The 25,068-nt window shown below is 42.8% G+C and overlaps 1 protein-coding gene across 3 annotated transcripts in view; it reads left to right on the top strand.

Annotated features, from left to right (window-relative positions):
- The window catches only part of ARHGEF33 (Rho guanine nucleotide exchange factor 33), a 47,883-nt gene extending 22,815 nt beyond the window's left edge, over nt 1-25,068 (top strand). The window contains exons 9-16 of one of the 3 annotated variants that reach the window (XM_041754092.1): nt 2,557-2,689; nt 4,634-4,717; nt 5,878-5,961; nt 8,012-8,160; nt 9,217-9,381; nt 12,247-13,060; nt 17,517-17,656; nt 24,511-25,068. In XM_041754092.1, coding sequence (XP_041610026.1) covers nt 2,557-2,689; nt 4,634-4,717; nt 5,878-5,961; nt 8,012-8,160; nt 9,217-9,381; nt 12,247-13,060; nt 17,517-17,656; nt 24,511-24,640 — 1,699 coding nt within the window. In that variant the 3' untranslated portion in view covers nt 24,641-25,068. Of the gene's footprint in view, nt 1-2,556; nt 2,690-4,633; nt 4,718-5,877; nt 5,962-8,011; nt 8,161-9,216; nt 9,382-12,246; nt 13,061-17,516; nt 17,657-19,519; nt 19,624-20,576; nt 24,034-24,510 lie in introns of those variants that run through there. The other 2 variants (XR_005987663.1, XR_005987664.1) reach the window with 2 other exon arrangements.

Below are 25,068 nucleotides of genomic sequence, written 5' to 3'. Positions count from 1 at the left end.
TCTGTTCTCCATCTCCTGGCTCACCTCCTCCACACTCCTCCCTGATTTCAAATATCCTTATTAAATAAAACTTTTTTTTTCAATATTTAGTATAGAACCCACTGTAGGTCATTGCTCTTCATGGAACTTACATGTTTCCATAATACTTGCTGGGAGCAAAAAAAAAAAAAAAAAAAAAAACTTGCTGGGAGCATTTTCTGACCCTCACCTTGAAACCTCACCTCAAGTTATTACCCCCAGCAGACAGCCCAGGAAGTACCTGGACTCTGACCAAGTTACCAGCTCTCCAATACTGCGAGTACACTGATTGCCGCATAGCAGAAGTCAGCTTTCTCAAAATAAAGAGAAAGAAGGTCAGGTCAGGTGGGGCCAGGTGAGGCCAGAAAAGGAATAAAGAAAGAGAAAAAGAAAAGAGATAATCCAAGAGATATGACATAACCTATACAGACAACCCAACTCAAAGTCAGATCTCACCATGGCATGGTGCCCTAACATCTTTCAGTGTCACCCCAGGAATATTACCCAAAGTCATGACAGCCTTGGGTGGGGAGCAATCTTTCAGATCTAGACCTTTTGCTGGATCAGTGTTTTACTTTTTCAGTTCAGTCAGCTTTGCTTTCCTCTACCAGCTTTATGGTCTCCTCCCAGTCAGACTGTCTCCTAGCCACCCTTCCAGCTTCCCTCTGGTCCGGACAGGGATTACTTAGACCTTCTGAGCCCACTGCGTCAGTCATAAGAAGTCAAATTGGGAAGCCCCTCCATGTGACCTTATGGACATGGCTTTGCCTATGTGAAGGCTAATGGTACAGGAGGTGGAGGGATGGAAACCAGTGGGAAGGAATCCTTATATCTTTTCACAGGGGGCTGGATACTCTCTCTGGTATCTGTGTACTTCTCTGAGCTATAGCCCCAGGGGGATCTTTGCTTTTTGTAAAGATGGGTTGAAAAACTTTAAAACATTTTTTTATTTATGTATTTATGTATGTATGTATGTATTTATTTATTTATTTTGGGGAGGGGGTTAAAAAAGACTTCTTATCAAACCAGTGTTCTTCCTACTGTTCTCAACAAAGGTCTATTTGTTCCAGGTTGGCAAACCACCCCAATGACCCACTAATTTATTCTCGTTGGACCCTGAGGGAATATCCAGATAAGTTCAGCCCTCAGTGACAAGCAGGCCATCACTTTCATCTTTGTTAAACCTGTGGTCTTGAAAGCACAAGAGAACCTGCTTTCAATTCCCATTAAGTCACCAAGTTAGAGCTCCAAACCTTGCTTTGGCCCAGCAAAACTCCTTTTCCTTACAGCTTCCTTCCTCATTCCTATAGGCCCCTGACTGCCTTGCCACTCTCCATCCACTCTTCCTCTGGCCGTGATTCTTTCTCTCTCTCCTCTCCACCACATCCTTTGCTGACACCTCTCTTCCTTCCTTCACTTCCCCTGGAGAAAAATACAAACCAACCAACCAACCTGAGACATTCTGTGGGATAGGGGAGAGGGAGGGGCTCTGTGATGCTCCAGGGAGTAGCAGGCCAGGCCTGGTCCTCAGCTTCCCCGGGTAAGACTGTGTCCTTGCCCAGTATTCCTCTTGGAAATAGGAAAGGAAAGGAGCTCTTTCAGAAGCCCATGCCCTGAGCATGTAGTTCCCAGCTTGAAACAAATTTTCATTTTTACCTAAATCAGAGTCTCTTACCTCGTAGCTAAGAATGATCAAGTGCCCCCTCAGTGCTGTCATATACAGCATTAATTAGAGTAGACTATGTTGCACATCAAGCAGGAATAACTTTAAAGTTTCACAAAAGAGTTCCCTTAGAATTTCCACTGTCACATATATGAGAGCATAACAGTTTGGCTTTTAAAAGGCCACTCAAAAAAATAAAAAAATAAAAAAATAAAAAATAAAAGGCCACTCAAGGGGCACCTGGCTGGCTTAGTTGGAAGAGTGTGTGATTCTTGATCTCAGGTTTGTGAGTTTGAGCCCTGCATTGGGTGTAGAGATTACCAAAAAGATAATAATAATTATAATAAAATAAATAAACTAAAAAAAAAAGCCATTCAAGCGATGTGCTCTTTATTAGTACAATACACATTTGTGGAGGAGCCATTGGTAAAGGGGTCTTTTTATCTTTATTCCTTTTTTAAAAGATTTATTTATTTATTTTAGAGACAGAGAGAGTGTGTGTGTGTGTGCATGCACTCATGCTCTCAAGGATGGGTAGAGGGGCAGAGGGAAAGAATCTTCAAAGCAGAATCTCTGTTGAGTGTGGGGCCCAATTTGGGGCTCGATCCCAGGACCCTGAGATCATGAAAGCCAAAATAAAGAGTTGGACGCTTGACCAACTGAGCTACCCAGGCACCCCTAATGCGGTCTTTTTACATCTTGAGGATGTTTGCTATTAGCTCTACAATGTCAAACTTTAAAAAAAAAATCCTGATGTAGAGTTGCGACTCAATGTTTTGAATGACTGGGAAAATGGAACCTCCTGCATATATTCTCATAGGGTCTTTTCTTCTCTACACCTGGTTTGTGTGATCCTATCTCTATTCTGTTTCAAGCCTCTTCCCTGGCTCTTTACGGTACCTTGTCCAGCAGCACCTCGATTTGCTTCATGCTCTGCAGGAACGGGTCCTAAAGTGGCCACGCCAAGGAGTTCTTGGAGATTTATTCCTTAAGTTAACAAATGATGAGGTGAGTTTTTTTGGAAAAATCCTTTATAAGTTTGAATTACATGCATCTGTGTCCCCCTTGTCTGCTTCTTTGAATGGAGAACCTCAAATCAGTGATTTTCAGAGTTAGGAAAACTGTTGAGATGTATAGTCTAACCTCCTCATGCTACAGATAATGAAATAAAGCTCAGAAACATGAAAAGACTGCTGAAGTCACTGAGTTAGCTAGGTAGTTGTGGACCTGTGATCCAAGTTTCCTAACTTCCAGCCCATCACTTCCCACTGTATTATGTATAACTGCTTCATTGAATCTGCGTATGTGTTCATTTATGTATAAATAAATATATATATCACATATATACCCATTCACACATATGAAATAAATATAGGAGGGTTTGTGTATGTATATGTATTTCACACTTATTTCATTCCTTATGAAAATGTGATGGGCAGCTATTTGTCTTGCATGTTTTTTAATTTTCACTTCCTTGGAGAAAAGGAAGGAAACTTTGCTAAGTTTCCAAGTCTCTATACTGTTCTGCAAAGAAAATATGACTCAGGCCAGAGGTTGCAGACTCAAATGCCTACAGGGCCAGGCAATGATAAAAATGAGTGGAAGAAAGCAGAATGTGATACAATATGGATTGTTGGGAGGTGAGCTTAAGTGGAGCATATATGCTTTTCTACAGGAAATACTATCCAATTATTATTCAGGAAGAAGGGACTACAGTTGCCAGATCTTCTGATACTTTAAGAGACACTGGCAATCCAGAATTTTGTTTGAAATTTTAAAAATATTCTGTGGGCTAATTAAAATTGGGCTGCAAAATTAACATGCAGAGTTAGCCTGCAATCAAACTCTGTATATCAATGATTCTCAATGATAGGTGATAATACAAAGTTTACGGATTATTTACTTGTATAGTTTACAAATTATTTACTTACATGGATGTAATGCAATCCCTCTAATATCACTTTTATTTGTATTCAGTATGCTTTCTTGGTGAGAATTGTTGTATCTGTGGCAATATAACTTTGGAAGCTGAGAACTATTTTCCTGGAACATATTGCATAGGTGAATAAGCATTTGGTGGAAATACACAATTAGTGGAAGAAGTTGAGAATCATTGGTCTAGACACTGGGAAGTGAGTTGGACAAAGTTCCTTACTGGATGTAGATGATTGAAATTAAAAGTAACTTAAAAGCAAAATAGGCATTTTAATCATTTAACAATTTAAAAATACTTTTTCAACTTATGTGACCCCTTTTTGCTGCGTTGGTTTTTCACTTTCTCATTAAAACAGGACTATTGGGATCCCTGGGTGGCGCAGCGATTTAGCGCCTGCCTTTGGCCCAGGGCGCGATCCTGGAGACCTGGGATCGAATCCCACGTCGGGCTCCCGGTGCATGGAGCCTGCTTCTCCCTCTGCCTGTGTCTCTGCCTCTCTCTCTCTCTGTGTGACTATCATAAATAAATAAAAATTTAAAAAATAATAAAAAAAAAATAAAGCTAGTGTGAGATTTAAAAAAAAAAAACCAAAACAGGACTATTGAGTTTGGTTCCCAAGCCCATATGGATATTTACCTTGAAATCAAAAAGACTTGAAAAAAGAATTAAAAAATAAAAAAACATTAATGAGCACATTAAATAAATGATTAAGATAATCTGCCAAGTACACCGTTTTTTTTTAAAATTTTTTAATTTTATGATAGTCACACACACACGGAGAGAGAGAGGCAGAGACATAGGCAGAGGGAGAAGCAGGCTCCATGCACCGGGAGCCCAACGTGGGATTCGATCCAGGGTCTCCAGGATCGTGCCCTGGGCCAAAGGCAGGCGCTAAACCACTGCACCATCCAGGGATCCCAGTACTCCGTTTTTATATACATGACTCTATAAAAACATTAGCTGTTATCATTCCTGTTTCCAGGTTCTTACCATGCATTTTTGTGTTTGTTTTCAAGAATAATTTCTTGGATTATTACGTTGCCTATCTAAGGGACCTGCCTGAATGCATCTCTTTGGTTCATGTTGTTGTCCTGAAGGAGGTAAGGTAACTCTGTGCATGGACTGCTTTTTGGTTACATGTGTATCTATAGGCCATTGCTCATCCACTTAGGGGAGGACAACACATGTACTCAGCTTGTCTTCCAGGCTGGGGAATGGCTCAAACAGAGCCACTGACACTTCTACCTGGAGTTAAAGGAGCCCACTTGAGGATGAGTGCCAGTGCTTTGGTCCTTGCCCTGCTCTACTCTCTTATATTCCATTGGAAGTTTGCCCAAAGTAAACAGGTGTTCTAAGCAGATATCCTCAAATTGCAGCTTGCATGTTATATGAGGATTTCCTCCTCTTCCAGGCTCAGACAATTTAACTCTGAATATTAAACTCAAATCATGCTGTGTCTGTCAGTTTATAAGATGATAAAGTTCTAATTATATAGCTTAAAGTATTGCTACTGCAATGCTATATTAGGTACTCAATAAGCACATATAATTATCTAACAATTCTAGTTATTTTAGGTCAGTAAGTTGAGTTAATCAAGTTTTACAGGAGGTGAGGGTCTCTTTCTTATTAACATTTTACCTCAACCCTCCACTACTCTCAACCATATGAGTATAATGCCCACCATATATTAGTGCTCAGCAAATACTTAAGAAAGGGAAGCAGAGGGAAGGGAAGAGGAGGGGAGGGGAGAGGAGGGAAAGGAGGGGAGGGAGGGGAGGGAAAGAAAGGAACATGGAGAGAATGCGACGTGTTTCCTCTGCAGCCCAGCTGACAAGTTTCTAGTTATAGTCTTTCTCCACCCTCACAAGGCTCCAATTCACCCTTAGTGCCTACTAGCAAGCCACTGCAATGAGTACTTCCAAGAGAATCCTTATGAATTAATTCAACTCAAATATAATCTATTGACTGCCCAAATCTGTCCAGCACTGTGCTAAAAAGAGTGGTGGGGAATGAGGGGGTTGTTTGGAAAGTTGGGTGGATTTAAAAGAAATACATGATATGCTTCCTGCTACAGAAGAATTGTCTCCTTGAGCATGTCTCTGAACAAGTGGCCTATGCAATGAAGGATCATGGCACTCTAGAGAAAGAAAATGCTCTGGAAATAAAAAAAAAACCCCTTCTTACTCTGGTAGGACTCACTTTGGGGTTCTGCAGCCAGTGTCTTCAGGGACAATGAAGAGTGACTCTACCTTTCTTTCAGGGTGATGAAGAGATTAAATCTGACATCTACACACTGTTTTTTCACATAGTCCAGCGCATCCCTGAATATCTGATACATCTGCAGGTAGGCATGGCTGGGAATCCAACAAACTGATTTTCAAGCTAAACTACTATTTGTGGCTTGCAACTGAGAAACGTGGTAAAGGGTCAAGGAAGAATCATTGGTATTTCTAAGGGGTGATGAAATGATTTAGACTACTGTGATTACCCCATTCCTACTTTGTGGAATGAACTAAAATCTAAATATCTAAAAATCTTTGACTCATAATATTTATCTTTGAAGTTCTATCTTCGTTTACCAGCAATCCCCACCTCTGTTGATCCAAGATCTTCCTATAGCATCTCCTGATAGATTCTGAGTACCCATTCGGTCCTTTTCACCTTGTTCTACACCATCTAAATGAACCCCCAAACCCTTACCCCACCCCCGGCATTTAAGAAGTATCTATATAACCTGTCCACTTAACTGCTATCCTGACTACTTTCTTTTGGCTCAAGTCCAAGGGCCTACCACATATTGTTCATGTTTTATGTCACAGAAAAACCATGCAGAAGTTGATGAGCTAACTTCTGCACACCATTTTACCACAGGGATTGCAGTACCTGGGAGGAAGTAGATTTGAGAGAAAAGCTCACCAACACCCTTATCAGTCCCTCTTATTTCTACCATCCATCTGTTCTGATTTAATTGCTGATTGATTTTCCTAAGTAATTCAGGAAAAGCATCTTAGAAATGATTGAAATTTATCTCAGGCAGAAGTAACCTAGTATCAATATTGTGTGGCTTTAAAATTTAAAATCTTCTCACAGGGATGCCTGGATGGCTTAGGGGTTGAGCAAATGCCTTCAGCTCAGGACATGATCCTGGGATCCGGGATCAAGTCCCACATCGGGCTCCTGGCAGGCAGCCTGCTTCTCCCTCTGCCTGTGCCTCTGCCTCTCTCTCTGTTCTCATGAATAAATAAGTAAAATCTTTAAATAATAAAATAAAATCTTCTCACAGTAATTATCTTATTTATTTTTAAATATTTATTTTAGAGAGAGAGACCATGAGCAGGAGGAGGGGCAGAGAGAGATGGAGAGGGAGAGGGAGAGGGAGAGGGAGAGGGAGAAAATCTCCAGCAGACTCCCTGCTGAGTGCAGAGCATGACATGGGACTTGATCTCATGACCTAGAGATCATGACCTGAGCTGAAATCAAGAGGCAGATGCTTAGCCAGCTGAGCCACCCAGGTGCCTCAATAATTATCTTATTTAATGCTTTCAAAAATCCCATGAAATAAGTATCATTACTATAGCTTGGATAAGGAAATAGAGAGCCAGAGAAATTAAGTAACTTGTCCAAGTTAACACACCTCATAGGTGAAAAAAATCTGGGACTGAAACCCAGGTCTTACAAGCAGTATGGTAAATAAGAGCCTTGATTCTACTGTCTGAGTTCAACTTCTGGCTCTGCTACCTGTCAGATGTGTGACCTAATGACTTAACTTTGCTGTGCCTTGATTTCCTTATTTGTTAAATGGAGGTAATAATTGCACCTATCTAATCTAGCTAGCTATGGTAAACATTAAATGAGGAAACAAATCTGTAAAGGCATTAGTACTTGGCAATAGGAAGACTCAATAAATGTTAGCTTTCCCAGATCCAACTAATATGCATGTTCCTCTACAGCACAATAGGCAATATAATAGGAGGGACCAGCAGGCCAGGCTTGATCATAAACAGCCTCCCCTTCCAGCATGCCTTAATGCCTGACGTCTCACCATTGGCCTGACTCATTTGGGTCATAAGGCATTGCTTGTAGACAGTAATTGTTAGAATGGCTCCATTACCTTAGAGATCTAATGAGTAGATCCTTCTAATTTTTCAGAGGGAATTATCCAACGTTCATGTCCAACTGAAACAGGAGCTATGGTGACTATTATTCTCCCTTGGTGTGATGGACAAAGAGAATAGCAGGTTTAACCTTTCAGTTTACAATTAGATTGGCCACATATATTGATGTTCTGATTAAATGACTACCAAACCCTCACAACAGATGGAGGCAAGGTGCAAAAGAGACAAAAGTTTTCATTCTAATTATGCAAATGCTGCCTCCTTTTTATCTCCACCCAGAATGTCCTGAAGTTCACAGAGCAGGAACACCCTGACTATTACCTACTTCTGGTGTGTGTTCAGCGCCTTCGAGTATTTATCTCGCATTACACCCTGCTGTTTCAATGCAATGAGGATTTGCTTATTCAGAAACGGAAAAAGCTCAAGAAGTAAGCTTCTGATGGTGCCGTCTAGAGGGTTGATCAAAGGTTTCTGAGAACAGGGATACAGTCAGTGTGGATACCTGTCACAAGTAACCTCATTGTATGTTAAATAGCTGAAATGTAGTGTCAGGGGGGTAGAAGAGAACAGAGAAGAGGATGAAAATGAGATGGTCATGCTGGCTACAGGAGAGAGGTACCTATTACCTGGTGGTAATTTTCACCAGGTAATAGGTACAATTATTTTAGAAAAATAAAATTTTACTCTAATCCCTATACAGACCCCATCTTCTGTTATTAACCACTTTGAAAATAGTTATTTCCCTAAGTTTGCCAGGTTAAAAAAAAGCAGTTTAAAGGCCAGAATGTAGTTTCTTTCATGAACTCAACAAATATTTATTGAGCATGTGTATCAGGCCCTGCTCTATGTATTGAGTATAGTGCAATGAACAAAACAGATAAAAAGCTTTGCCATGTAGAGCTTACTTTCTAGAGCTGGACAGCCAGTTAATAAATAGATGGTATAAATGCTATGGATAAAAACAAAACAAATAAGGGAGAGGGTGGTAGTTGAACAAATTTCATGCTAAAGAGAAACAAAAAGGGCTGACTAGGGAGAATCTGGGCTTCAGAAGGAACAGAAACAACCCATAGCAGAATTTCCTAATGTTCTGGATTTCCTTTAACGTCATCCCAAGCCAATGAGGAAAACAATAATTTCTGGGGTTGTTTGAGACCAGAAAAAGATGCTCTCTCCCAAGCCAGGGCTCCTCTAATGGAGGACATCTTCCTATACCATCCCTTTCCCCTAAACTTAATTCAGGCAATTAATCAGCATCCCTATTCTTGCCCAGCATCTAGCTTGTACTGTTATGTAAGCAACCTGGTTTGTAGAGAGCCATGGAGAGAGACAGACAGACAGAAAGAGAGAGGGAACTTCACAGCTGAGTTTCATCTGAGAAATATTGTTTCCTGATCTATCTTGGGATAATCTGAATCGATTCAGATAATTCAGAACCAATTTTCCACTGTATACCCTGAAAATTATTACTTCCATTCTCACAGATCATCCATGGCAAAGCTGTACAAAGGGCTGGCTTCCCAGTGTGCAAATACTGGACAAGATGCTTCCCCTACTGCAGGCCCTGAGGCTGTCCGTGACAGTGGGATCCACTCAGAAGAGATACTGCAACCCTACCCTTCTGCTCCCAGTTCTGGCCCTGCTGTCACGTAAGCACCTATTGCTATGGAAAGGTTAATGGCAACGCCCTTGGGTGGCAAGTCATCTGTATGGGGTCGCAGGACAGCCTGGAATAGGAGTATCATCTACAGGACTCTTGCCTCCCTCTTGCTCCATCAGGCCTAAATATGGCAGGCAAGCAGCTAACCCAATGGTTGGGTCCCAGAGGAAGGCTAATGTTAACAGGGCAGGTCTACAGGCTGAAGACTACGACTAACAATTTTATCACACATAACCACCTTCTATCTACAGCATAAGTCTCTCTGGGTTTAGACAGTGATTGAGTAGAAGAGTGCCACATCAAAACAGGAAGGCATTTTACAGCTCCTCAGAAGGGTGAGAACCCACCTAAGTTCTCTAAAAGGTAGAGTAGAGAGAAAGAATCCCAGTTGGGGGTAAGTGGAAGTTTAGGCTCTGAGAGGAGAAATAGGCTTGAGGTGATACATAAAGAATGTTGTTTAGTCCCTTCTCAATGCCCCTTGAAGCTTCTTCAGAAAGGGATTTTCTAAGTTCTTTTCTTCACTTATGATAGCTTCTCTTAAAGTTGTTCTATGCATTGGATGTATATGATAGCCTTTCAAAGTCTCTGCACACAACACTCTAGCACACTGAGCTGGATTCGTATTCACCAGGCTTCTCGATGATTTTTACATTAAGGATTAGGCCATTTATATATATTTGGAACTCTTTACCAAGGATAGAATAAAGTCAAATTAGCTACTTTTGATACCAGGATTTCTGGAAAGATAAGGGAAACCCAAACTCAGAATTCCAAAACCCCCCTATGTCAAATACAGATAATTCTCATCAAAGTATACACTATAATTTCTGCTTTGGGTTTTATTATCTAAAGGAAAATTAAGAAGTTGTGCAAAAAGTTACTTTTCTTGTCTAAGATTACAATGAAGTAAGAGGTAGGCAACTGAGATTCTTTCAATTTTTAATCACTATAGTTTTTAAAATGCCAGTTACAATCACTGTTAGGAGTATCTGATCAGTAATGAAAAATAAACGCTGTTTCCTCTTTCTGCCCTCATAAAATTGAGAAGATGTATTCTGGAAAGATAGAAGTGCAAATGTGGAAAGAAAAGAAAGAGAAATTCCATAATCATTCTGAAACCTGAAACATTAACCATTCCATAGAGAGAGCCCAGGAAGATTTTCTTCCTATAGAGAAAACCCCGTAAGTCTTGTAGGGGGAGAACTCCATACAGAAAAAGTACCTTTCCAGGGTGGAGAGTGGAAGACAGGTAGGAAGAGGGTATTAACTTTTTGGGTCACTTCAGCTTTTATGACAATAAAGGTATCTTTTTTTTTTTATTTTTATTTTTTATTTATTTATGATAGTCAGAGAGAGAGAGGCAGAGACATAGGCAGAGGGAGAAGCAGGCTCCATGCACCCGGAGCCCGATGTGGGATTCGATCCTGGGTCTCCAGGATCGCGCCCTGGGCCAAAGGCAAGCGCCAAACCACTGCGCCACCCAGGGATCCCCAATAAAGGTATCTTAAAGTGCAACAAATAGAACCAAAAAACAAACAAAAACAAAAAAAGAAAAGAAATCCCTAGAGATGATACCCCACCCAAAAAAGATGGCTGTCATTGCACTGTGTTGGCAAAATGGCCAGTAGAAAATTCAACAATTTTCCAAGTGAAAAGGCAATTCAAGTTAGGTATTTCATTTTATCATTTCTTTTCACCTTTGAAAGTGTGAGACTTCATTTTCATCTTAAGATCACCAGAGAAAGATACTCGGTTTTTGCATCTATGTTTCCTTTTTAATACATCTGCATTTTTAATGCATTTTTTTGTGTGGCAGAATTAGTAAACTAGCAGAACAATCAGGTTAGGTAAGTGTGTAGCCACTCACATCTGCCTGGCAATCACCTTCTACCAGAACTGGCAAATCCCATCCAATCTGATGTGTATGCCACCCTAATATCTTATGCAAATTATTCATTATTAAACATGAAATTGGGCATATTTAGAGTGAAAGCCTTTTCATTTTGGTGTTTTTTTTTTTTTTTTTATGATAGTCACAGAGAGAGAGAGGCAGAGACACAGGCTGAGGAAGAAGCAGGCTCCATGCACCGGGAGCCTGATGTGGGATTCGATCCCGGGTCTCCAGGATCGCGCCCTGGGCCAAAGGCAGGCGCCAAACCGTTGCGCCACCCAGGGATCCCTTTTGGTGGGTTTTGAGGGTGAAAGTTCGAGACGACTTTATACAGCACTCTCCACAGCCACAAAATTTTCAATTTTTTTTTTCAAATTTTTTATTATGAAAACTTCAAATATATACGAAGGTGTACCGTGAACCCCGTACGCCATCATCAAGATGCAACAGTTTTCAAGATCTCACACATTCATTCCATCTAGAAATGTAATTGTTCTTAAGCGCGAAGATCCAGGAGTCGAACAAAAGCCCCTTCCATTATTTCGTGTCATACTGCTAGGACAAAAAAATCGAGAGGTGAGAGGAAGGAGATACCTCGGGGGCTCTGGACACGAGCTGGGTGGGTCGGCGCTCCCCGGCGCGCGCGGCCTGAGGACGCTCCTTGGCCGACTTGCCTTGTCGACACGCAGCCTCCTTGCTCAGACAGAGACTTCGGGCACCCTCTTGCCAGATGGCGTTTTCACCCCCCTACGTGGGGGGCCAGGGCTCATGGGACCTCCTTAGCTAGAGGAGCCTGTGGAGCTTGGTAGGCGACACACGCAGGCGCCTGGGAGGGTGGAGGCGAGAGACGCGAGCGGTGGCTGACAGCAGCGTGCGGCGCCCCCCACCCCCTGCCCCGGCTGCTGAGGCCTGCACTAACCGACGTAAGCTCACCTCCTTTTGTGTCCTGTTTTCCTTTTAAAGACATCTGATGCCCCCAGTGAAGAAAAGCCAGCCACAGCCCAGCTTGATGGAGAGCATGCAGCCCGGGAAGCCCAGTGAGTGGGAGCTGGAGGGCAGAAAGCACGAGAGGCCCGAGAGCCTGCTGGCGCCCGCGCAGTTCTGTGCCGCCGAGCAGGACGTGAAGGCGCTGGCCGGGCCGCTGCAGGCCATCCCCGAGATGGACTTCGAGCCCTCGCCCGCCGAGCCGCTGGCCAACGTGGAGCGCTCCCTGCGCGCCCCGGCCGAGCTCCTGCCCGACGCCCGCGGCTTCGTGCCCGCGGGCTACGAGGAGTTCGAGTACGGCGGCGAGATCTTCGCGCTGCCCGCGCCCTACGACGAGGAGCCGTACCAGGCCCCGGCCCTCTTCGAGAACTGCTCGCCCGCCTCCTCCGAGTCCAGCCTGGACATCTGCTTCCTGCGGCCCGTCAGCTTCGCCATGGAGGCCGAGCGGCCCGAGCACCCGCTGCAGCCGCTGCCCAAGAGCGCCACGTCGCCGGCGGGCAGCAGCGGCGCCTACAAGCTGGAGGCGGCGGCGCAGGCGCACGGCAAGGCCAAGCCGCTGAGCCGCTCGCTCAAGGAGTTCCCGCGCGCGCCGCCCGCCGAGGGCGTGGCCCCGCGTCTCTACAGCACGCGCAGCAGCAGCGGCGGCCGCGCGCCCCTCAAGGCCGAGCGCGCCGCGCAGCCGCACGGCCCGGCCGCCGCCGCCGCTGCCGCCGCCGCCCGCGGCGCGCCCCGGACCTTCTTCCCCCAACAGAGGTCCCAAAGCGAAAAGCAGACCTATTTGGAAGTAAGGAGGGTAAAGTAAAACCAAACCCAAACCCACACCCACAGCGCCGGCACCCCCCCCCCCGGGGTCCAGGTCACCAGGGGGCAGCCTGGGCGCCCCTAGCGTTGAGGGGAAAGCGGGCTGGCCCGAGGGGCCGCGGAGGCCGCCAGGGGAGCTGCCCCCGGAGGCGAGCGGCACCGGTGCGTGCGGTGGCGAAGAGCCAGCAGAGAACGGACTCCTAGACCTGCTTACTGTCACCAGCCTCCCCTCCCGTCCCCTCCGCAGAGAGTTAGGGCTGTTTTCTGCCTTAAGCCGCGGCACCTCACGGTTGCACCTTCAGAGCCCTGCACGCTCGTCCGAGGCCTGTTTCCTCCTCTCCTGCTGCGCGCACCTGCGTGTGCAAGTGTTCGAAATACCGAACACGGTGTGCCAGCCTGCCCCACTCCCTGACCCCGCACGAGCCTCGCCTGCCGCTGGGAAGGACGCGGGTTGCCCCATCTCGCTGTGCACGGCCTGCAAAGTCTGCGGCGAGTGGGGTCCCATTGCTTCGCAGATTCCAGTGGGGACATGGACCACACGATGAGTCAAGGAGGCGTTGACTCGCAAACACCTTCTTTGGCGTCCGTATCAATGTTTGGTATTTTGGATGTCTGAACTTCCTCTCTGCAAGCCTTGGGACGTTTAAAGAGGTGTTCAAGTACATACGCATGAAACGTCTAGTGGTTCCTGAGCAAACGGTTTCTCTGCGTGTGATCGGAACGATGCAGTTTCCGATTAAGCGGAGAGTGGCGGGATAGCTTTGACCTCTGCCACCATCCTTGCTGTCTAACTTCGTTTTAAGAGTGGTAGTTAGGCTTTGCAGGGCAGCTCTGTATTGGGACATCTTGAGAATCATACGGTCCAGGACTAACTTTACCTGCACCAAGTATCACTTGTATCAAGCCTAGGCTAGAGGAGATTTTTCCAGGAATGAGGGGCTCTATATTCCACCTGTTCTTGTTTCCAAGTGAGCTAGGATAGATTGAGGATCACTGACTCCATTCATTCATTTTTCAGCAGACACTGAGAACCTGCCTCCCAATGGGCTCTTTGCCAAGGGCTGAGGGTTCCGACATGAATAGCGCCTAAATCTGCCCTCTAGCACCTCTGGCATATGGCAGGAAGGAAACCCAGAAACCCAGAATGATAATAAACTGTGGGAACACGTGGAGGGGTATTTAAACCCTCCTGGAGTGATAGAGAGGGCCTCCTGGATAAATTGAATGTCTTAATTCAACTTTAAAAGCTGCCTAGGTGAAGAGTGAGGTAGAGAAATATGAAGAAGGCTCATGAGTCTTTTTTAAAAACAGCAGGGTGATGCTTTTCCTCTTGGATACTCTACCAAGTGGGAGTGATGGATGTCAGGCCAGAGGAACAGGAAGGGGCTGGGTTGTGAAGAGTCCTGGAGCTTGTAGCCCATCTAGACTCCAGCATCAGAGTCTGACTGGTAAAAAAAACAACAACAACAACAAAGTCTGACTGGTTCCTGCAGAGGGACCTTAGTATGCTCAGCTGAAGTTGCTGAGATTCCCCAGGGTTCTGAGATATTTTTTCTGACTTTGATCTTCAACTCTGAACTTTACAAAATTCTATTAGGCAAAATTTCTGAGACAAATCAACCTTAGGCGTGTGTCAGAGTTTAGAAGTTCATTAACAAGGGGAAATAGGTAGGAAATAATGATGCCAATTCAAATTGACTTGAGATGAGCAGAGATTCACATCTAAAACCCTCTAACTAGTATAGTCTAAGCTGCAAAGAATGCTTTTATTTCACATGTTCATAAAAGTGTCTTCCCTCCCCACTAGTTAATATGTGAAAAAATGGGAGTTCAGCAGTTGACAGGGAGAAAAAAACATTAATCAGAAATAAACAAGTAATATATCTGAGAAGCAAACAATGAGTAAAATATTTGTGGCTGTTTATCAGACATACCAGATAACAATAAACACTATGTTACGGATTGTTACTCAGACATCCTGGGCAGCAAGTTTCATCCCATAACAGTGTCAGACATGAATCAGCTCAGTTCAGAAAGTGACACTAAGGAGATGTCAAATAGAGGTCAGTTAAAAGGCCTTTTCTCTTTCAGTTGTCAGTAAATTTTTCAAGCATGTGAATTTTTCACACGAGGTTCACCTTGCTTATTATTTCTGTTCTTGGACAAAGGTTTTTCTTTCTAAAAATTCAGAAGGTGTGGACTGTTGGGAATCCTAGAGAGAGATGGAATGCAAAGTCTAGGAGGGCAGAGGCTCTGTGTGGTTATGTGTGTGTGCATGTATGTATGTATGTGCATGTACATTCATGTGTGTATGTGGGCATGCATCTGTGTGTATATATATATGTATGTATATATGTATATATGTATATGTGTGCTTGTATGTGAGTGTGGGTGGTTGAGGTGTGAGATGAGGTTTTAGTTGCAAAAGATGAACCCTTCAAAAGCCCTATCTTTAAAGGTGTCAGCTCTTTCCTACTGAGATGTGCAAAGCTCCTACTATTCCATCTCCTTAAATATACTCTGTATATCTTCCACACCTGCCCCGCAGAGCCAGCCAAGCCCTGTTTCTAAGAGTCAGGAAAGAAGGGAACATGCTTTAGTGCAAAGAGCACCTACCTGGGTGTCAGGAGATCTGGGTTCTAGTATTGGTTCTGGTGCCAAATAGCTGTGCTTTTGGTCAATTCACTTGGCATCTCTGTGTTTCCAGTTTTCTCCTCTATAAAAATAAGACAGTATATACCTTACCTAATTCACAGCATTGTTGTGAGGATCAGGCCAAATAAGATAAAGTATGTGAATATGCTTTGTAAAGTATGGAATGCTATTCAAATGGAAGATATTATCAAGATCATGAATGCATAGAAAGACGCAATCCTAAACAGTCCCTAAAAGCCCAGTTTTCAAAATATGTTCCTTGGGCTAGTAGTAAATGCATTCATTACCTGGGAGCTTTTGTAATTGCAGAATTTGGGCCCCACCCCAAATGGGTGACTCATATAAACATTAAGTGCAGGTGGGCAGGAACATACATACCTTAAGCTACTGGTTTTTAAGATCTAAGTGTGTATCAGGATTACCTAGACCTAACTCCAGAGTTTCTGATTCAGAAAGTCTGGGTTGGGGCTCGGGGAATCTACATTTTAAATAGAAGCTCCAGTTGATCCTGTTGCCCCAGGACCACACTTTGAGAAATGCCCCACTAAGCTATCAAGATGTTGCTCTTCATAGTCTAGTTATGAATCTTAGTAGAGTCTCAGAGAATCTCTAAATCTGTTACTATAACCCCAAGTTAAATTCTCAAAGTCAAACCCATGTGTCCTGAAAAAAGTCATCTCCATGCCTCACTTCACTGTCAGCAAGCAGGCACCCATCCAATTCATGAAAGTTTTGGGGTGGTTTTTGCTTTGATCTCTTGGGTTCTTTTCTTAGGTTCAAAATTAAGCAGCTATTTTAGGTCCCTTCTAAGTTCTCAGTCACTTCATGAATGAAATGAAATATTTCATTCATATGGAACATAAACATAAGTACATATCTATTTTATTTAGCACATCTCACAGTTAAAAAGAAACTAGAAAGTTCACAGAAGATAGGGCCTTGTTTTATTTATTTTTACTTTACACTGCAAATACCACGAATTAAGAATTATAAAAACTATATTAAAGGCGTATTTGCAGGGTGGAAATAATGTGGCAGGCACACATACACACATGCATGTACATGTGCCTGTATACATAGTTGACATTTACTTCTAAACAGATGTGAAAAAAAAAAAAAAAACAGTTCTGACCTCTCAAAACCTCCTTCCCCATTTATGTCTAAAATGGAGAGTTAGGGGATCCCTGGGTGGCGCAGCGGTTTGGCGCCTGCCTTTGGCCCAGGGCGCGATCCTGGAGACCCGGGATCGAATCCCACGTCGGGCTCCCGGTGCATGGAGCCTGCTTCTCCCTCTGCCCCTCTCTCTATCTCTCTGTGACTATCATAAATAAATAAAAATTTAAAAAAAAATTAAAAAAAAAAAAACTAACATTACAAGGAAGGAATTGCCTTATTTTGTAGAAAGAGAAACACTTCCAGAGATGTGAGGGGACCACTACTTGTTTTTCAGCAAGACAGTATTGGTACCAGAATAAGAAGCTGTTCTCCGTAGTCTTAAGATACTTGCTAACTTCCCTTATGTCCTGATCTTTAATTATTTTTATACCATAATCCTACTCTAAGACTGTTTGCCTTGGTTCGTACAAAATCCTTCTGAACTCAGTAGAAAATTATCCTCTTGCCGACTTCTGATTTCTTTGTTAGCCTAGGTTTTTTAGTTGGAATAGGGTGCTCACTGTTAGTCTTTTGGGGTAGGAGAGGAAAGTGACAGAGTTAAAAGAATTGTCCCAATCAGAGGGTAATATTAACTTTGGAAATAGTAAATAAACACCCCTCTTTTATTTTATTTTCAGGAGATGCATTTAGAAGACACCACCAGATTCTGTCCAAAGGAAGAAAGAGAAAGTGAGCAAACATCTTTCAGCGATCAAAACCCCAGGCAAGACCAGAAAGGGGGCTTTCGCAGCTCCTTCCGCAAGCTCTTTAAAAAGAAGTGAGTAGCCCTTAGACAAGACAGCATTGTAACTCATTTCCCTTTGGGCTAAGTCTTGAGGTTTTAACAGTAATAAGTTTCGAGTAGCCGGGTTTCACACAACAGCTTCACGCTCAGTGCCTGCAGCCAGTAGCCACGATTCCTGCCAGGTGAAGATGTTTTCTTGTAATCTCCTAGAGTAAAAGCAAACTCAGCCATGTCCTCTGCCTCTTTTAGCTATTCCTTGTTCCCAAAGTTGTGTGTCTGAGAAGAGTAAGCAGAGGAGGTCCCCAGGGTAATGAGCTGATGACAATCAAATCCCTTTGAGACTGGGAGGCATGGGATCCACTATTGGAGTTGGGTATAATGGGTGCTCTATCCAAATCTCCCCAGCTGTGGAAAGTTTTCCAGGGCATCTCAGCACTTCTGCTTATAGGAGTCTATAGTTATCCTGGATGCTAGTACTTGGTTTACTAGTGTTTTCCCTATCAGAAATGATGGAATGGATTTGCCTTGGGCCCTAGTTAAAGAAAAAATTGCTTTAATGGAGTTTCCATACTCCAGAGGAGGCAAAAACAAGACATTTCCCTCCTGTGGTCCTTCTAAGATTCTAAGTCCTTGTTGCAGGGAATCACCCATCAGGCATTTGGGCCAGCATTTATGAGCACTGTCTTACAGACTGGGAGATGATGGCCAAACCCCAGCATGAAATGTAAGGAAGAGAGATTGGAGCATTTAGCATTTGACCTGAGAGGGATTCTCCAGTCCAGTCACTGCCTGCCTGAGAGACTATTGTCTCTCATCTCCACTGGTCCTCAGGCCACCTCCCCCTCCCTTAGAGAGAGTTTCCCTACTACTTAGTTTCTCTTGGGAGAGAAGATTCTTGTAGTCAGTTTTCAACATTTAGTGGATGGAAAAGTTAAAGACACTGTAGCTGCCCTTGTGGAATTGCTTATAAGTGAGAAAGTAGAGGGAAATCACTTTCTCCCTTGAGGGTAGAAGTTACTGGCTGATGTAGATAATGGTCTTGATGGAAGAGTTGAGGGCAGGCCTGGAGTGAGGACTTTTTTTGATGGTTTGTCCAATTTTTCTCCCATGGGGAGGATGATACTGAGATTAGTAGATCTCTAATTGTGGGTCCCTGCCTGTTACTGGAAGAATGAGGAAGAGAAAGAGAGCAACATTATTACAGTTAGATACAGTACTACTCCACCATGTCCTCTTTCACTGTGACTAAGGTAGCCCTGTGCATGCATGCATGACTATTGCTAGATCCCTTTATGCAGAGGGCGAGGAGTTAAGACTTGTATTACTCTCTTTACCTTCATAGATTAGATTTTTCTTGGCCTACTGCCTGCCTCTGTCATGTTTGGCTGGGATGGAGAGACCTGGAAGCAGACAACCCTCCCAACCTAACCTTAGAATTTAGGCTCCTAAATCCTTCTAAGGACTAAGATAGGCACTGCTTAAGCCTATCTTTTTGTTAAACCACAATATTGCCAAAACAAATAGCCACTTTTTACCCACTGCCATTTATAGTGAGTGGGTACTGTCTGTTGGAAGACAGTGAGCCATGGATTCACCACGGGTTCCCATTTTTTGGAGCAATGTAAGAGAATGCTCTGTCCATTACTTGAGGCAGAGGGAGTAGACTTGTCCTCTCTGTGTCTAAGGGGCAGAACTAGGAGCAGTGGGTAAGAAGAAGAACTATCTAAAGATGCAGGTACTGGGAACTGGCTGCCTCTTGAGGGAATGGGTTCCCCTGAGTCGAAGCTAGATGACTTGGGTCAGGGATGCTAATGGAAGGGATTCCTGCACCAAGTGGGAAATTGCCCAAGATAAGCACCTGAGATTTGCTTTATCTGTACTTTGGCTTTGTTTTAGATCAATCTGAGTAATCACATCTTTTTAACACCTGGAACAAGAAATTAATATGGCGTTGGGACCTATAATTTTAAAGACTCACCATGTGGAAGACCTGATTTTACCTTTCTGTAGCCCTCCCACCACCCCCCGCCCCCCAGCCCTCGGCACAGTGCTGAGGACTAGCTGTGGACTCTCCAAATTCATGTTGGTTAATTGCTTGCAGTCTTCTTGCACCTTTTGGGGATCCTTCTTAGAGAGTTAAGTGGATCTCCTTCGGCCTCTTATCTTTTCTCATAGATCAGTCTCTTCTGCACCAATCACAGTGCTGCCACCAATTCTGCTGCTGCCTTTGTATTTAAAATCTGAAGTGGTATATGAATGGAAGTGAAGGGGGTGCCACACAGATGGCTGCTCCCTCTGGCAGACTTTCCTAGCTTTGAACATCTAGGGTAGGATTGTGAGCACCACCAGGTGATATTTGCTTACTGCCTTGTGTCAGGATACCATAATAGGTGCTTTGGGACTCTGCACAGGATAAAGAAGCAGCTTGAGTAGTTCTCCTGAGTGTTCTCATGTAAAAACCATGGGAAGTTTGCTCTACTATGCTAAGATAGAGAGGAAGGGTAAGAAAGTCCCAGAGTAGCATAGAAAGGTCAGTGGCTCTTAACTCAGATGAGAACACACCATTCTTCTCGGTAGTTAAACATTCTTTCTTATATGCATGTACTGTATGAGACACTTGTGTAGGAATCATGAATGACATAGTCCCAGCTGTCGTATAGGAACTTGTACTCTGAAGTCAGGCATGTGGACAGGTACAGGGAGGAACCAGAAAGAGACATTTAGCTCATTCTCCTCCCATGTGTGGAGAGGTCAGGCTGGCAGCAAGACGTGTGACTTTAAGAAGTGGTTAATCCTGGGTCTTGGAGCCATGCCACAACCTGGCCTCCGAGGTCCAAAATGGACTAGTGCCAGAAAAGCCACCTGTGTCAAGTTTGGGGTTCGCTGCCTGCCTCCCCCACAGCCCTCTGGAGGCTCATTCCTGTCTACACTGACACACTTTTTGTATCCATAGGGGCTTGTTTGGCTGGTGGCCCCACACACCCAGAGTGCTGCTTCGGGATGAAGCTAGGCATGGAGCCAGATGCAGCAGAAAACCTGAGAAAGGGTTCTCTTCCCTCTGAGGCTGGGAGGGCCGAATGCTCAGACCCACAAGGATTCAAAGGGGAGAGTCAAGTTGACATCATAAAAAAAAAAAAAGTCCTGAAAAATGCCCAAGATATTTGGGAAAAGGATGATGCTCTGATTATTTCTATCTCAGGCACATTTGTCCTGGGTAGATACCAGGCCACATGTCCCTGAAAGCTGCCCACAATTGATCAGAATAAAGACTACATATCTGAAGCTTGAAAATGTTAAGCAACTTTAAAAAATTTTAAATGAAGATCCTTAGAAGCCAGGAGCAGACCTAATATGATAGGCTGACGCTGGACTGAACCCTTATCTCTGCCTTTGAGCAGGGAGTAAGACAAACCGTCCCATTCTAGAAGGCTGGATATGGAGGCTGTTTAAGACTTATATCTAGACTACTCTGAAGTGTGAAGCAAATGCTACTTTATCTCTATATATATATCAATCTTGCACTTAGTTTAATAAGTATGCTTGGTTAGGGGTATGGCATGAAGGAAGAGGATTATGTAAGACAGTTTAGAGGTAGAGAGTATAGGTGTTCTTTTATTCCCAAATTTGGGGAAGTGGAAGAAAAAGAATATGGCTTCCAAATGATTAGTTCTGTTTCCTCACCCATTCTCATTCCCTTTAACGCTTTATACTGATATATCTCAGAGTGTCTCCTTCCTCCTCATCACCCTCCCTGTACCAGTCACATCAAAATCTCTCTCTTTTCTTAAAGACACACACATACAGAATACTTCTACAGGGCCCCATGTAACTGAACATCAGTGAATCCTCCTCTTTTGGTGTCTTACTAGCTGTTTTTGTGTATGCACAGCTTGGCTGTGGAACCATGTAATAGAAAGCAGGACTACCAAAGAATTTTTTTTTCATATTTCATTTTTTTTTACTACCAAAGAATTAATTGATAATTTATCCCACCTTCTTCTTTACTTCCTCAAAGCCTATTTCAAGTCCTCTCATTTCTTATCTACTGGGGATTCCTCTCTGATTTCCCTACATAACTTCAAAATCAAAGGAGATGATTGAAAGCATAACATTTTAGATGACTTAAACCTCATTACAAATGTTTCTTAATAGATCATTTGAAACCTATCACTAAGTTAAGGAAGGGTCTTTAGTGTACTAAGTTCTGTCTAGCACAAAAGAAGTAAAAGAAATAGTTGTAATCCATTAGAAGCTTATAGTTCAGATGTAAGGGTAACCGAGCTGAAGGTTTAGTACCTAGAGCATAGTAAGCACTCAACAAACATATAGTAAAATGATGCTAATTTGTCACCTTGTTGATTACTAGGGCTGACTGGTTTGGGGGACAGGATGGGTGTTGCCCTGCTCCCTTGCCTTTCCATGTGCAGGTTTGCTAAAGCTTTCACAGCAGACAGTCTTTCCAATCAGAAAACCAGCCCTTCTTAGGTCAGAGGATTCCAGGGCACTGGATTCTACCCCTGCTCCTTTCCCAGCTCTAAATAAACTTACAAGGCTTATTTGTAGCAAATCTACACTTGTATGATCTACCCAGCTTGTTATTTTCTTTGTCTCTGTGGACTGAGAGGAAGGATGAAGGGATGAAGAGAATAAAAGCAAATACGGTAGCCCCTTCTCCTAGATTCTGCAAATTATTTCCCAGTAATTTAGGTGTACATTACTTCAAAGCCTAATAGCCACACATTTGGAAGAGTCCAAGTGGCCACATACTATGTAAGCAAATTAAAATTATCTTTAAAAGTATAAAAACAAGCTTATAGTCATGGCTACAGTAGAATGCTGGATTTTGAAAAGGATTAGCAAGTTAGCCATTAGTTAATTAATAGTTAATATCAGGAAATATAGAGAAATTCACATACTTGGAGACACAGAGAAAGTGATTTGTGAGAAGAGCGGTTAAAAAAAGAAAATACTAAGCTGAGTTTGTGGACTTTGAAAACTAGACAGGGCGATTTTGGCATTTGTTTCAGAAATGGGAACGCAACTGGTGAAGATTTCTGTGGTCCTTGGGGCTGGTGGTGACATCAAAGCTTTCCCATTTCCAGGTAAACACTAAACAGTTGCATGTTGGAACCATCAAAGTATAACATACTGGGTTTTGGAGAGATCAGATGTAGCTAAGAGGGGAAATGTGAGGTAAAGATTTTAAGTTTTGGCTAATGATTTTCTGATGAGAAACTGCCATAAGGGGGAACCATTCAGAAGAAACACCACCAGATTAAAATCTTGCTTCCTATTTCCCACCCCAAAATATAGGCATTCCTAGCTTTCTGAATAGCAGAAGATATGGAGAAAGAATGAAATTGTCAAAAATATATCTTCCTAACATTTTGGGCACAACTGTACTACTCAGGGATGATTTGAACTGTAGGTAGGTGGGAATTCTGAGTTGAGAGGAGGTGTGGAGTCAGGGTGGGGCAGGTGGAGGCTCTTTCAAGGCAGAGTTGGGGGGGGGGGGCTTCTGAAAGGGAAAAGGACTTTCACCTCACCAGATAAGATAGAATCTTATCTCATGAGTACCCAGATGGACTGGTGTTGAGAGAAAGAATAGTTTTTCCTCTATGCACTGTGATGTAGTGGAAAAGTGCTTCTTCCTGAATGAAAGTAGAAAACATGGTGGGCAGCTCTGGCTTCATCTGTGACACCAAGCATCAGGATGAATAGTATTAAAAAAAAAAAATCCAGTCAGTCATCAGGTTTCCAGACATCAGGAGTTTAGTCTTTGTGTGGATCCAACTTCTTTCCTTGAATAATATAAAGGGATGTTTGAATTCTGCCCAATTAATTCAGTAAGTGATAGAGTGACAATTAACTTATCTAACAACAATGAGGACTTGTAGCATACCAAAGATAGTGAAAGAATTTATCCTTCTTTTGTGGATAGTGGAAGCATGCCTGATTCTCCCTCAGCATATGGAGAACCTGTTCAGTTGTATAGGAGCTTTGGACAAAGAACTTCATGTCTAATGTCACTTCCATATATCCTGCATGAGGTCTTTTGATATTGGTCTTAGTCACTGGGCTAGTTTTACTCATTCTAGCTCAGAGTTTAAGTTAGCCAAAGGGCCCCAGCCTAGCTTATCAGAGGTTATTTCCAGAAAGCCTCCTCCCTCCAGGGACTTCTGACATGAACAAACTGGAGAAGGTGCAGAGCTGGAATGGATTACCCAACTGGCTTAACCAAGATAAAGGAAGAATGCACCCTCGACTGGGGACTCAATTGGACTGATTTGAGTTGTTGACTATTGATTGATTGGGCTTGGTCTCCTTCGTGGTGGTTGAGATTATAGAATCTCCTCAATCTGACTACTGTACTAATTTCTGCATTCTACCAAATGTAGCATATATGTGTGGTTGGCTTCAATAAATCTTTCATTTAAAAATGAAAACAAGCAAAAGCAAGAGTTTGTAATGTAATGCCCAAATTCAGTAATGGCCCTTGATAGATAACCTTGATTGAGAACAATGAATTCCATCCATTTTAATTTAAGGGCCTTGGTAATTTGTGGAATAGTTGCTGGGTTGAATCAAAAATAGGATTTCCTAAATTTTCTGAGCTTTTGTTTCCCCTTTACAATGTTATACACAATATCTTACACTAACATACACAGTTGTCACAATTGTCTCCATAAAGCATGAGAAAGATATTATCTTTATATTCGTTGCAAATTTTAGTTACACATGTGCTGAGTCATGAAATTGAAGGAAAGTAAAAATTATTCCAGATCTAAAAGGCAATTGTTTTACAAATGCAAAACAATTTGGATAGATAAAATATCTGAAAACAAAACCAAATCAACCTGTACTTTATCTGTGTGCTGAGATTTTAGGTCCAGTGGATCAGAATACAGGGAAAAAACTAATGAGAATCCCTCAATGGATCCTTCACCCACCAAACAAGATTTCTTCAGAAACCGACTTGCTCTTGCAAATGACCTTGACCAAGGAACAGCTGTGTAAAACATATTTAAAGTTGTATTGTCAAGTGGTAAGATGAGGATAAAAAGCTTGTATATATCTGTGTAGGAATATATATATATATATATATACATATATATATTGATGTATAAATCCCTGAAGAAAACTAATATAAATACTTACATATGAAACTAAATCAACATACAAGACATTGAAGAGATGAAGATTAGTCTATGGTTGAGAGCTGGCTTTTTGAACCTCAACACTTGGGAAAAGGGAAATGAAGACTTTTCACAGCATTACAGACACAATAAATTTGGAGGAAAATAAATATTTGTAAGAACAAAAACTTCCAACTTGAAGTCATTCCCCCAGTATAATATTGAGCATGTAACATGGATGTGAATTTTATGCTTCCTAGGCATTTACCTTATGAATTCATTCCAGTGCTCTTAGGCTAATACACATGG

Source organism: Vulpes lagopus, chromosome 5 (genome assembly GCF_018345385.1).
Source record: "Vulpes lagopus strain Blue_001 chromosome 5, ASM1834538v1, whole genome shotgun sequence".
In the NCBI taxonomy this organism is placed as follows: Eukaryota; Metazoa; Chordata; class Mammalia; order Carnivora; family Canidae; genus Vulpes; species Vulpes lagopus.
Note: the sequence above shows the minus strand (reverse complement) of the source record. Positions and strands in the feature narration are given on the sequence as shown.